Source organism: Sus scrofa, chromosome 8 (assembly GCF_000003025.6).
Source record: "Sus scrofa isolate TJ Tabasco breed Duroc chromosome 8, Sscrofa11.1, whole genome shotgun sequence".
In the NCBI taxonomy this organism is placed as follows: Eukaryota; Metazoa; Chordata; class Mammalia; order Artiodactyla; family Suidae; genus Sus; species Sus scrofa.
Window position 1 is genome coordinate 69,923,177 of NC_010450.4, and position 13,350 is coordinate 69,936,526.

General features: G+C 37.5%; 1 protein-coding gene and 1 long non-coding RNA gene across 6 annotated transcripts; one reads left to right on the forward strand and one right to left on the reverse strand.

Annotated features, from left to right (window-relative positions):
• Positions 578 to 8,949, reverse strand: LOC106504691. Of its 5 annotated transcripts, none has more exons than XR_002346702.1 (4): positions 8,480 to 8,949; positions 5,232 to 5,362; positions 4,623 to 4,757; positions 578 to 3,178 (listed from the first exon to the last, which is right to left on the reverse strand). It is a non-coding gene; the product is annotated as an uncharacterized LOC106504691 (long non-coding RNA). The 5 variants fall into 5 exon arrangements; XR_001298358.2 differs by having other exon boundaries at positions 578 to 4,314; XR_002346703.1 differs by having other exon boundaries at positions 578 to 3,043; positions 8,480 to 8,948.
• Positions 9,470 to 12,685, forward strand: CXCL8 (C-X-C motif chemokine ligand 8). The gene is given in 4 exon segments (NM_213867.1): positions 9,470 to 9,616; positions 10,631 to 10,766; positions 11,055 to 11,138; positions 11,566 to 12,685. Coding segments are annotated over 4 exon segments (312 nt in total). The 5' UTR covers positions 9,470 to 9,552; the 3' UTR covers positions 11,594 to 12,685.

A 13,350-nucleotide genomic window follows, 5' to 3' on the forward strand; every position in this document is an offset into this window, starting at 1 on the left:
ATGGATCGAATCAACACATTGTACACCCACACCTTAATCTTATATAATGTTGTAGGTCAATTATATCTCAATAAAGCTGGAAGAAAAAAAGAAGATTGCTATAGATTTAAGTAATATTATATAATATATGGGAGGATATATAATATTATTTAGACTCAGAACAGAATGAGCTCCTGCCATCTGCAACATAAGTGGATGTGGAGGACATTATGCCAAGTCAAATAAGCCAGACACAGAAAGAAAACAAAATGCACAACCTCACTTATATGTGGAACCTAGAAAAGTTAAATACATAGACACAGAGAGTAGAACAGTAGTGAGCCGGGGTGGGAGTGTGGGGCAAAGATGTTGGTCAGAGGGTACAAAGTTGCAGTTATGTAGGATGGGTGGGTCTAGACATCAAAAGTATAGTGTTGTGACTACAGTTCATAACACTGGATGAAATACTGGAAATTTTCTGAGAAAGTAGATTTCAAGTGTTCTTATTACACACAAAAAAGTAGGATATGCTATGTTAACGAGCTTGACCATAGTAATCACTTCACTGTGTATATATATATCAAATCATGTTGTACACTTTTTAGAATTTTTATTTTATTTTATTGGCATATAGTTCACTTACAAAGTTGTGTTAATTTAAGGCCTACAGCAAAGTACATCAATTATATGTCTGCATATATCCATTCCTTCCATTCCTTTTCAGATTCTTTTCCCATATAAGTTATTATACAGCATTGAGTAAGTTTCCCTGTGCTATAGAGTAGGTCCTAGTTACCCATTTATTTCATATATAGCAATGTATATACATCAATCCCAAGCCCCTAAATTACCCTTCCCCTCCCCTCATTTCCTCTTTGGTAAACATGAGTTTGGTTTCAAAACCTTTGAGTCTGTTTTTGTTTTGCAAGTTCTACTGTGTCATCATTATTAGACTGGACATATTAGTGTCTCATATGGTATTTGTCTTACTCTGTCTTATTTCACTTAGTGGGATGACTTCTATGTTCATCCATGTTGCTGCAAATGGCATTATTTCATACTCACATTGTACACTTTAAACCTAAATAATTTTTCTTGTAAAAAAAGAGGCCAGGAGTTCCCATCACGGCTCAGTGGTAACGAATCTGACTAGTACCCATGAAGATGTGGGTTTGATCCCTGGCCCTGTTCAGTGGGTTAGGGATCCAGTGTTGCCATGAGCTGTGGTGTAGGCTGGCAGCTGTAGCTCCGATTTGGCCCCTAGCCTGGGAACTTCCATATGCCACAGGTGTGGCCTTAAAAAGACCAAAAAAAAAAAAAAAAAAAGGCCTCATACAGTGACTGGAACACAATAAATGTTACTCTATCCCTCACTCATTCACCTCCTTTCTGCCTCAGTCTCCTTTGCTCTACCAGCCATGGCCACCACTTAATGCAACTATGGGTGTAATTGAGGAGCTCCACTCAGGATGCATTTGGAAGACTTCCATTAAGCAAACATTTCCCCAAACCCAAATAATCCTTCCACATTAGTTTACATACTTTCTCAAGTGTCTAAGTTGATGGAGACTCCATCCTTCTAGTAGCTTACATTTAATGTCTTCTTGATCAATGGTTTTTCTCTTCCTCACATCTCATCCCCAATCTCCCAGGATTTTGTGCTGTTTGAATTATCCGGAATCTGACTCCTGGTTACCACCACTTGCTGTTACTACCACTCTGGCCTGGTGTAAGCCATTATCACTCTCCCCCGACTTTCCGCAATAAACTCTAACTGGTTGTCTTGATTTCCTTTGCTCTCCCTACAAACTCTTCCCCCAATGCCGCCCTACCTGTACCCAGCAGCTGGAGTGTCAGGTGGTGTTACTGATTTGCTCAGACCCTCCAACGGCTCTCCATGCAGAATAAAAGCTGAAATCCTTATAAGAACCTACAAAAGTCCAATCTGGCCCCTTTCTCTTTGTCTTCCTTTCCAGCCCATTATTTTCTCTCCTTGCACCAGCCATGCTGGCTTCCTTACTGTTCCTCAAGTGTATGACCAAGTTCCCAACTCAAACCGTCACTTCTAGCTGTCCCTTTGCCTAGATTATTCTCCCACATAGCCACTTAGCCAATTCCTAGATCCTTCAATTCCTAGCCCAATCTCAACTTCCCAAGGAGGCTTCCCTATACTTCCCAGTGCTGTAATCTGCTCGCCCCTCACACCCTCATCCACTCTCCCCATAACATTTACACACCTAAAGCAAGGGTAGCCATTTCGATCCACATTATTCACTAACATTTCCCAAACAACTAGAAAAATGTTTGAAATACAGAAGGTACTCGGGAAATATTAAATGGATGAATAATGGGGAAATGAGGTCTCTTCACCTCATTGTTGGATATTTTTGTTTTTCAACAAATCAGATGGGCTTTAGTTCTTTCAAAAATTTTCACCAACTCCAACTGTGTTACCTGTGTCACAATAAAGAGTCACTAGCTGGGACTTAGCTAAGAGTCATGAGGAAACCAGGTGAGAGAAAACGGCATCAGGAGAGAGGACAGAAAGGAACAATTTCCGCTCATCCTTGGAAGATGGGGGGATAGGGGTCTGGTTGTAAAACACACTATCCCCATAGCCTCTTTCTAGACTCATTCTTCACTAAACCCAGCAAAATGAAGGCACTTTGCTCAGTTGATGAGAACCTTGCAAGGGACACTTTTGAGTTAACTACATTCAAGGGCAAGTGCAGATATTCTCCAAGTTTTGTGGAATCTCGGGTTTGGGCGCATTTTCTCCTCTGACTCAAGTGGTCAAATTTCCCAGGGAAAGTTCTCCATCTGTTATACATATGCCGTGCTTCTTAGACTAAATCAGCAGGCAGTAGGAACCGTACAAGCAAATTCCTTCGTTGTACAAATGAAAACCGGAGGCCTGGACAGGAGGTGAGCCTTGTTCTTCTGTTGGGTTATGGTGCCCTTTCCCCTCATGGACTCCAGTTCCTCTTCTCCAGTCTTCCAAATCCTCTCAGGCAGGAGAGTGTAGGAGAAAGAAGGAAAATGTGCTGAAAACCAAGTCTGAGACCTATGGGCACATGAGAGAAACTTCCTTGGCGTGGCACAGAGTCTCTGGACATCTTGTTTAGGTTCAAATCCTAATTCTGTTCTCCTACTTGCGGTGACCCTCTGCAAGGTGCTTAACTCTCTCTGAGCCGGTTTCCTCATCAGTTAAATGAGAATAAAAGATAAAAATATAGGGTGGTTGTGACTATTAGCAAAACATAAAGCCTACAATGTGCCAAGTAACAAAGTCCTGTTAGCACAATAATTCTTGAGTGAGGGCTCTCTGCATGCACTGCCAAAGTCTAAATCAAGCTCAGAAGAGAAATGTGCCGTTTTAATTCTCCTCCACAACCTTGCTTCTCCAATACCTGCTTCGTTTCTCTTTGGGTCTCTTTCATGTGTTTTTTCAAAGTCCTGCTTTTCTGGCTGGGTGTGTTATTTCTTATCTATTGCTCCTCTCGGCTGCCTATTTTGCTGTAATCCTCAACTTTGTAGGAGGTGATGCTAGTGGTATTTCCCACCCCTCCCCACCCCCCGCATCCCTGCCCCGCTGTTAGGGAAAGGGAAGTGCATGAAAAGTTCATCCAACTGGCTTGAAGTCCACAACTTTTCCTTTGTTTCAAAACTCTGCTAGATTCCATGGGTGGTGATTTCCTCCTTCCTGGTTTAGCGACCACAAGGAGGGATTTCATTTTGATTCATAACACAATATAGTCAAGGAGAAGCACACTTCTAGATGTTAATAGTAAATTATACTAGATGGCAGAATAAACTACCGAGAGACAAAAGGGCCTCAAATTTGGAAGTCGGATAGCACAGGGTATCAGTTGAAGGAGAGATAGATAAACAAGTTTTATAGCCTTATTTTACATAAATTTGGGGAACTCTGAAATACTGGTCCACATCTCTAAATCCATACACAATCTGAATTACTTTCCAACTGTGTTTTCTTTTTATGTGAAAACATCACATAGATTTTTCTTGAAGTATACATTTACCTGGTGAGCTGAAGGGAATTATGAAAGGACGAAACGTAACCCTCTCTCTCAGCTGCCTTTTCCCACCCACACTACCTTTCAGCAAATTAGCTAAGGAGACGGTGCCAGTTGAAAGCAGAACTCACTTTTCATCATTTTGGATGGATTGGGGCTTTACTCTTGTGGAAAATAAGAACTCTAAAGGTCATTCATATCTTGACCTCACTGAATATGAAGATTCTCTCCCTCCTGCTCATTCTTTTCCTTATCCATCTCTTTTTGAGAATGTCAGGAACTTTTCTTTGACGTTTCTGTGCTGGACAAATGCAGGGACAACAGGCAGCATTCAGAAAAACATCATTTTTCTTTCGGTTAACTTGAAGGCAGTAAACTCAGGATCCACTTGTTGTTCTCCAGTGTTCTACCTCCAATATACCCTTTACTGATTTTACCCCTCCAGAGTATCTAACGGACCTCATAAATTCCTGAAACTTGATGCACAACTCTATACATTTAGGCTTAGGTGGGTTTAAGGGTGAGGAGAGTGCATATAGCTTTCATCATATTTTCAAAAGAGTAAGTGGTTAAATTAAAAAGGTTAAGAACCAATGAGGTGATACCTACCAGGGAAGCTACTCTTTTGAGTCTTGGCACATAAATTAACCTTAAAAGGTTAATTCGATGAAATCTGTAGGACACCATCCAAGTTCACTCCCTGGCCCCTGGAAATGCTTTGTGGTCTTCTGAACACTCCCGAGCCTGTGAGACAGAGGCAATGGGAAGAATGAAGCAGCAGAGCCCTCTCCATCAGTGGATGTTAGTCACTAAAGGTCCCTGTGTGCTGTATTGTACCCCTTACCCCAGGCAGGGAGCAGCCTAGAAGGGATTGGATGGTTAATTCACCAAAGGAGGAAATTGCTGCCTGGCTGAACTGGTTACTATTCAATCTATTCACCACTAAATGAGAGCATGAGCTAAAACTGTAGTTTCCATAGCGGATTCTTTGCTTTTGTGTAAATAAAACAATAATCCCTGAGGGAGAACAAAAAGTAAACACAGATAAACATTTTTACTTCCTTTTGCTGATATTGCTCTTATTGGGAAAAGTTATGTGAACTGGGGAATTTTTGCTTTCATTTGAGAAATGTTTCCAGAACACCTGTTTGCTGCAGGTGTTGGCTGCTGGGCCAGAAGCTAGCAGACTATGTAAATAAAGCAGACATCATTTCTGACCTTGTGGAATTTCCAATCCAGCGAGTGAAGCATATATCAATAATCACACGGATGGGCTGAGCACTCTTTAACAGAATCCGGCGTGAAGTTTGGATTCCAATCAAAGCATATTTTAAATGCTTTCATGATCCCTAAGGCCAAAGTGGGAAAAAGAACTAGTTAAGGTGAAGCTCACATTTTGAAACAAAAGCTTCAAAACAATCAAAGCTTTAAGAAGGAGAGTTGTAAGAAACGAAATATAGAAATTACAACATAAGATCTGTTTTTCCACTTCAGCTACTTTCTTCGAATTTCTGAGAACTTCGTCTCAACTCAGCTTTTTAAAGTATCACATGCCTATAAACCCAAAAGATCCAAAAAAAAAAAAAGAAACTTTTAAGAAAAGAGGAAAAATAACCTTATAAAATTGTACAGCCTTGAATTAACACTTTTAAAACCATTTTTTCCCCCTCCGGCCACTTGACTCATCTGCTTGTGTGGGTCTTGATTACTTCAAGATATAATTAAACACATGTATGTCTAGTCATTTCTAATATAGCAACTTCCCTTTCTGCCAAATGATTTCATTTCCTATGATCTTTACTTCGCACGAAAAGATTCCTAGTGCCAAATAATATATAATTGTTGTTATTTCAAAGATATATATTTTATTGTAAAATTGGAGTAAACAGTCTCTAAAACTTTTGTATCATAAATCTAAAAAAGAAATGACTCTAAGTAGCCAATCACGTTGAATTTTTTTTTCACATTGAGGACAGGCTGATCTTCAGCACCAAGACCATAATAAATGCCTGTTCCAAAACCAGCCTTTTCCTCCAATCCCGTCCTTTAAACTCCAACCCCAAATCTTCATTGATTGGGAGATAGAACTTGGAAACAATACTCAATCCTCTGTGTATATCAATAGTATTTTTTAAACACACAAAAGTGAATTTGAATATTTAGGCATAAAGAAAAAAGCTCTATAATTAGAAGGAAAACAATCAGCTAGATGTAAGCTTTAAGCAATTTGTTGTCTTAATACATCTTTACTTTTTGATTGGTAAACTTAAAAAAAAAATGTAGTTCTCCCACACCAGGCATTTACTGAACAAACCAACATTATTGAAACAAAGAGACTGGGAATTTTCTTTAAAATTCAGGTTTTGCTTACATTTCTGGCTCCAACTTTTCCTCTCCTCACTTCTATACGTATTTTTCATATAATACTCAACAATTTCAGGAATCCAGTTGGATGTGTTCTCTTACATCTCATTATCTTCTACCTGCTTCCCTTCCATTAACAAAGCAGTCACCCCTTCTCCCCACCCCATTGGTCTTGCTCCTACTCATCACTAACACTTGGTTACAATTTTGTAGTTGTTTCTTCAGACAACCCCATTCATCAAAACTGCATCAGAGGTCCTGCTTGTTTGCTCCCCGAGCTTCTTGTCATTTTCTGCATTATAACATTCATCACTGTGGTGCATGTGTATTAATTTATTATAACTAATTGTCCATATTCTACATTAGGCTGCAAACTCTTTGAAGTGAGAGACTCTATTGTATTTATAGAGTTTTCACATCTCCTACTACAAGACCAGCATTAGCAGATATTCAACATATATTAAATAAACAAGTGAACCACCAAGATCTACCAAAAACAGTAGAGATTTAAAAACAGTAAGAACTGCATTACATGTGATAAATGCTTACTTTGCTACAGAGGTTGATGTAAGGTACTATTTTGTCTTCAAGTCTTATATTGGTTGGAGGAAGAAAAAGAAACATGGCTGTTCAGAAACCAAATAACCTCTTTGGAAAATACTTAAACTTGGCATTGCCCTTCCTCACACGATTATGTGCACAAGCTCAGTGCTTCCTCAAGCTCCCTGGGAAAGAAGCTGAATCAAGTGGAATTCTTTCTAAATTATGTACTTGCCCAGAGGTGTCCAGATTTTACTATTTGTAAGCTCCCTTCCTTAGTGTCTCTTTCTCAAGGAAGTCCTGACTAATCTCTGAGGACTCAAGAAGATGAAGTCAGAAACTTCATTAAATCATACAAAGACAGCTCTGTGTCCTAGTGTTCTGAAGAAAAGTCCTTTCAACTCGCCTTTGTGAATGTGCTTTTAGACCAAGACTAAAACTAGTAAGTTTTGGAAACAACAGCTCCACCACTGGTTAGATATATGAACTTGGAGACATGATTGAGATTCCTCACCTGTAAGATGAGGACTTCACTACTTATTCTATTGTCGTGAGGATTAATAAACGTACACACAACAGTCCCTGACATCCAGTAAATTAAAGTGATATTTAAGAAGTTAGCTGGGGTCACCAAACAAGTCTTTCAGCAAAGGAAGTTTTCCCCCCAAACCATAAATATTCATATTCTGGAACATCATAACTCCTGGTTTAATTTTCAATATTTTTTGTCAAATAATTTTTTAATGCTGTTTATCTTCTTTTTTGTCTTTTTGCCTATGTCAAATAATTTAATTTAAATCCTATACTGGTATTTAAACTAATTATTTCCTCAAGCATTGTGAAATTCCATTGATTTTAAGACTCTCTTTACTACAGATTTTCAACCTGAAAGGGCAGTTTGAACTCTAATACAACCTCATTTTAATCCGGAGTTTTAAATTTTAGCAACTCATGACTCTACTTATTCTATTTATTATATTGTTGTATTATGTGCTGTAATAATGGCTCGACTAGGTATTTCAGAAACCAATCTTTCGTCAAGAATTCTCTAAGGCAAATAAGATTTTTAGGAAAATAATTGTTGGTGGAATATCTTTGTAGTTTTTTTTGTTTTGTTTGTTTGCTTTTGTCCTTTTAGGGCTGCACCTGTGGCATATGCAAGCTCCCAGGCTAGGGGTCAAATTGGAGCTGCATCTGTGACCTACACCACAGCTCACACAATGCTGGATCCTTAACCCACCCACCGAGTGAGGCCAGGGATCGAACGCACATCCTCATTACCACTGAGCCACAATGGGAACTCCTTTTTTGTAGCTTTGAAGTCAATCATCTGACAAAAATGAGAAATCAAGCCATAGCTCTTAGAGTAAATGGAAATTCACCTGTTTAACATTTAATCTAAGAAATTTATGTAGATTAACTTTATGAGATAGGTGGATGCTATTAAACCCGTTTTATAGATATAAACTGGAACTCAGGAAACCTAAAAGCCACACAAAAACTAGGTGGCTGAATCAGGGTTTAAACCCAAATGCACTTTCCACTAAGCACACGCTGCTTACCTTCCTATTACGTGCTGCCTCATCCCCTCCAACCAAGTAGCCTCAGTGAACCACATCCTGGAGCATAAACAATTCTTCATTTTACCACCTGAGTATCTTTGAATCATGTCCCCACCTAAATATTCTTGTTCTCTTCATCCTCTTCTGTTAAAGTCCTCCGTACCTTGCTCAAAATGTTCACGCACTATTCTATCCTCATATTCTCGTTGGAATCAATATCTTGGTATCACTTGTTTGTTCTGTAATATATTCTGGTCTTTATGCTGCTTTCATTTTCTATTAGATCAACCTCCTTAAAAACAAGTGCATAGTCTTACCCATCTCTAGATTCCCACACTACTCAGAAGTTGCTTGAGAAGTATTTGTGGAACTGAACTGAAAGGTGTGCCCTTTCACTCTGTTAAACATTAGAAAACCGAATCTTTTGAAAAGTTGTTAACATGCTCTTTGAGAGCAGTAATCTCTCCTGGATACTTTCCCAAATGCTTAGAAATGGACTTCTGGTAAATTATGTCCCCAGTAAAAGTGATTACCTAGATTACCTTCTCTACTATTACAGCTCATCTAATTTACCTAAAGAAGTAATTGTGCCATAAAAGAATAATCACAAATGATAGTCCTCTAACAGCTGCCAGATAGTACCATGATAAAGCTACTTACAAATACAAAAGATGGCAATTGACAATAGGGTTCAAACTAGGAAAAACTGAAGCATCTTAAACAATATTTTAAAACGTGTTAAAAGAGACATGCTTTTTAACAAAATCAAAACAATTAAATTCTTTGAAAGATCAGGTAAGAAGCTCAATGCTGCTGAAAACATGATAAGAAACCAATCATTAGAGGAGTCAGATGACTCAGGTCTGCTCTCAAAGGGCGGGGGGATGGTTGCGTAGTGTGGAATTTCCTCTGACATGATGTAAGCATGAGGGCGCACATGTTCCCTACTCTTGAGATGGTATAAAAAGCCACAGGAGCTCTCCATCCAGCACAAGTCCCCTGGGACAGCAGAGCTCACAAGCTCCTAGGACCAGAGCCAGGAAGAGACTAGAAAGAAAACAGCTCGTGTCAACATGACTTCCAAACTGGCTGTTGCCTTCTTGGCAGTTTTCCTGCTTTCTGCAGCTCTCTGTGAGGGTAAGCAATATTTCTGATGTATAGAGTGTTCCTGTGTCTAAATGTGGTCCTCAGATAGCAAGATGATCGCAAAGGCCTTGATAAACATCTTTTTTATTTAAGGAAAGAAAACCAAGGATGGTTTTCTTTCCTTAAATAAAAATTGAATGTTAAATTTTTAGATGACATCAGAACGATATTTAGAAAAGTATAAAGTTGATTTATAATACATGTTCTATTCCTATCATTCATACTCTATAGCATGAATATATTTAACATTAGAGTATATCTTATCGGAGGCCACAATAAGAGGTCCCTAAATTAACTATTGAGTAAGGTAACGCAGGTAATTTGGCTCCATCTACTATTTCATTGACAAACTTCAGACAACTATCAATGGTTCTTTGGCTTAAACATATCTTGACAGATTATAAACTCTATTGGGATCCCTCTGATGAAAGAAATATAGTTTAAAATTATTATGATATATCTAATGATATATATATATACTGTATGTATTTTTACATATCATACTGTATTTCTTTCAGTATTCATTTAAACAGTGTGTGTATGTGTATATATATATATATATATATATATATATTCTTTTATGCATTAAGGATTTTGTTAAGATATAGGACAATCTCTGTGCCACTCCCATCTTTCTCTATTAATTCTTCCTGAAGGTATTTCCTTATTGGTGGATCTTAGCTTGCCTAACATCAATAGCACTGTGGTATCCCAGAAGATTATGCCATATCAAGTAGGAGGAAAAAGTACTGTGATGATGTCAGCATTGCCTAAAGACAACTCAAAGTCTTTATGTCATTCAGGATTGTCAAGAATGACTCTTCTTAAAACAAAGAGAAAACTGAGATCAGGGGCTAGGAGACTATCTAGCCATCAATTTCAGGACTAAGTTTGCTAAAGATGTGATTTTTACCAAATGCATAGTCATCAAATGACCACACTGGAATTAATGAGCATAAAGCCTCTTGATGAAATTAATCCTTAATTGCCTTTTTTTGCCCACAGCTGCAGTTCTGGCAAGAGTAAGTGCAGAACTTCGATGCCAGTGCATAAATACGCATTCCACACCTTTCCACCCCAAATTTATCAAGGAACTGAGAGTGATTGAGAGTGGACCCCACTGTGAAAATTCAGAAATCATGTAAGTAATTTCAAAAGTGATTAGATATTTCACTCTAGCAAACCTAGAATTGGGGGAGGTGGAAGAAACCAACAAAGTTCTAAGAACTATCAATTCATAGTGAGCAAAACAAAAAGGAAAAATTCTTTGTCTGCATGGCATTTAAATATGGCCCCTTCCATGACTCATAGCTAAAAATTGGCTTGGGCTTAGATTTTATGCCTGTACTTAAGGAACCATGACCTGAATGGCAAAAGGATGTTGGAAACCCTTAAATATTGATTTTAACTGTTATCTCTCTCATTTCAGTGTTAAGCTTGTCAATGGAAAAGAGGTCTGCCTGGACCCCAAGGAAAAGTGGGTGCAGAAGGTTGTACAGATATTTTTGAAGAGGTAAGTTTTTTAAAAATTTTGATTATTTATCTTGTGACATACAGTAAAAGTTAGCTTATAAATTTCCAGCTGCTGCTGCAAATTTTCTCTTTTAAGTATCTGCCTCTTTGATGAAAAACAAACAAACAAAGAAATTAGCAGCAACAGTGAGCTTCTTGTACTTGTAATTGGGAGGTAATGCATCCAGAAAGTATGGGCAAGCGTCTTGCCCTGGATCAGTAGTATGTCTCCCTCTCAATCTCAGAAGTGTTTAGATGACAACTTATTTAACCTCTCTATTTATAGTTGAAAATATAGGGTATTTCTAACACATAAATATCTAAGACCCTATTAATATCTATATTAGATATATTTTCAAGAGCGTACATTCCTCCTTATTTAAGTACCGTTCGTTTTTAACTTTTTTAAAAATTTCATTTATTTTTAGAACTGAGAAGCAACAACAACAGCAGTAACAACAACAAGCAAAAACCCATTCTCCGTGGCTCCCAAGAATTTCTCAGTAAAGATGCCAACACAACTTCAATCAAATCTACATCTATGCCTCATTCCTGTGCTGGTCAGACATAGGGTTGCCAGAGAAATCACAGGATGCCCAGTTATATTTGAATATTAAGTAAAACAATGAATTATTTCCAGTGTCCCATGCACGTTGTTCTATACTAACATTTTAAAAATTCTTCGTTGTTTGCTGTAAATTCAAATTTAGCTGGAAATCCTGTTTTGGCTTTTTGTTATTATAATTATTAATATTATTAAATCTTGCAACCCTAGGCTGCTGGCCAGCATTCACAAGTCTCTGCTCAACTGCACCTCAGTTTCTTCTTTATCCCCAAACTGGAGAAAAAGCTTCAGCCCCCATCCTACCTTGAGGACATGTGGATGTACTTTAACTTTGATTGACAGTCATGTAAAATATTTTCAAGTGTAATTTATTCACTTATTTATTATTTATATATTTATTTTAGTATCAAATAGAGTAATGTTTGTGCATGAATTTGGAGAAATGGAAAAGAAGCATTGTTGATAGGATAGTCTCATGATAGTAGTGAATTTCTATTTATTTTACATATTAAGTGGTGTATTATGGAACTATTTTTATCAAGGTCATTGTATTATGATCAGAGTTGCCAGATTTGGCAAATTGTTAAACGAACAGAATACCCAGTTAAGTACATTATTATTTATCTGAAATTTTATTTGAACTAGTTATCCTACTTTTGAAACTCCTAGTCTTGTTTTATGACTGCAAGCTTTGTTATGCAGTGCTGTATTGAATGACGTGAATTTTAAATTAGGACTAGTTTTTTCAAAACAGCAAAAATTCACCAGGCAATATCAATAAAGTCATTTCTTATTATTTATTCTTTATTTTGTACAATTAGATTCTCATAATTTTATTTAAATTATTGTATGTTTTAACACCAACTTTTTTTTACCTTAATTTGTTTTTATGTATTTCCAAAGAGATTCTTTTAGTATTTTTTATGTTACAAAATTGTGAGTGTAACTATAGAACATTTACAATAAAATTTATTATAAAAGTCATCAGGAGTTTGTCTTTCTCTTTGCAGTTTTAAGATTTATTGTTTTATATATTTATATTAAAAAATCATATTTTTATAATTCCTGTCATGGCTCAGTAGTTAATGAACCTAGCTAACATCCATGAGGAAGACAGTTTGATTCCTGGCCTCACTCAGTGGGTTAAGAATCTAGCGTTACCGTGAGCTGTGGTGTAGGCCAGCGGCTACAGCTCTGAGTCCACCCATAGCCTGGGAACCTCCCTATGCCATGGGTGCAGCCCTAAAAAGTCAAAAAGGCAAAGGAAAAAAAGGTCTTATTTTGCTTTAGAAAACATAAATACTTCCTCTTAGTATTATGTGTATTATGCAGAAAATCATAACCTTTATTTGCAGAAAAACAGAACTCCTTGCCAGAGATGAATTACAGTCAGTAGTGTTTTCCATGGAAGGATGAAAATTTTCCCAACTCCTCACTGGACACCATTCTGCTATTAAGGATGACTTCAGATTTTCAGCAGAGAGCCCAGGTGTCTGCACAGCTTAGCACAACTGACACTCAGTAAAAGAGGGAAGAGGGTAGACATAAGGCTCTTCTCAACTAATTGAGGAATACTGACACAAATGAGACAAAGAAACTTAAAATATGTTTAGAGCATATTTGAGAACAAATAAAACAAAACTTTTAC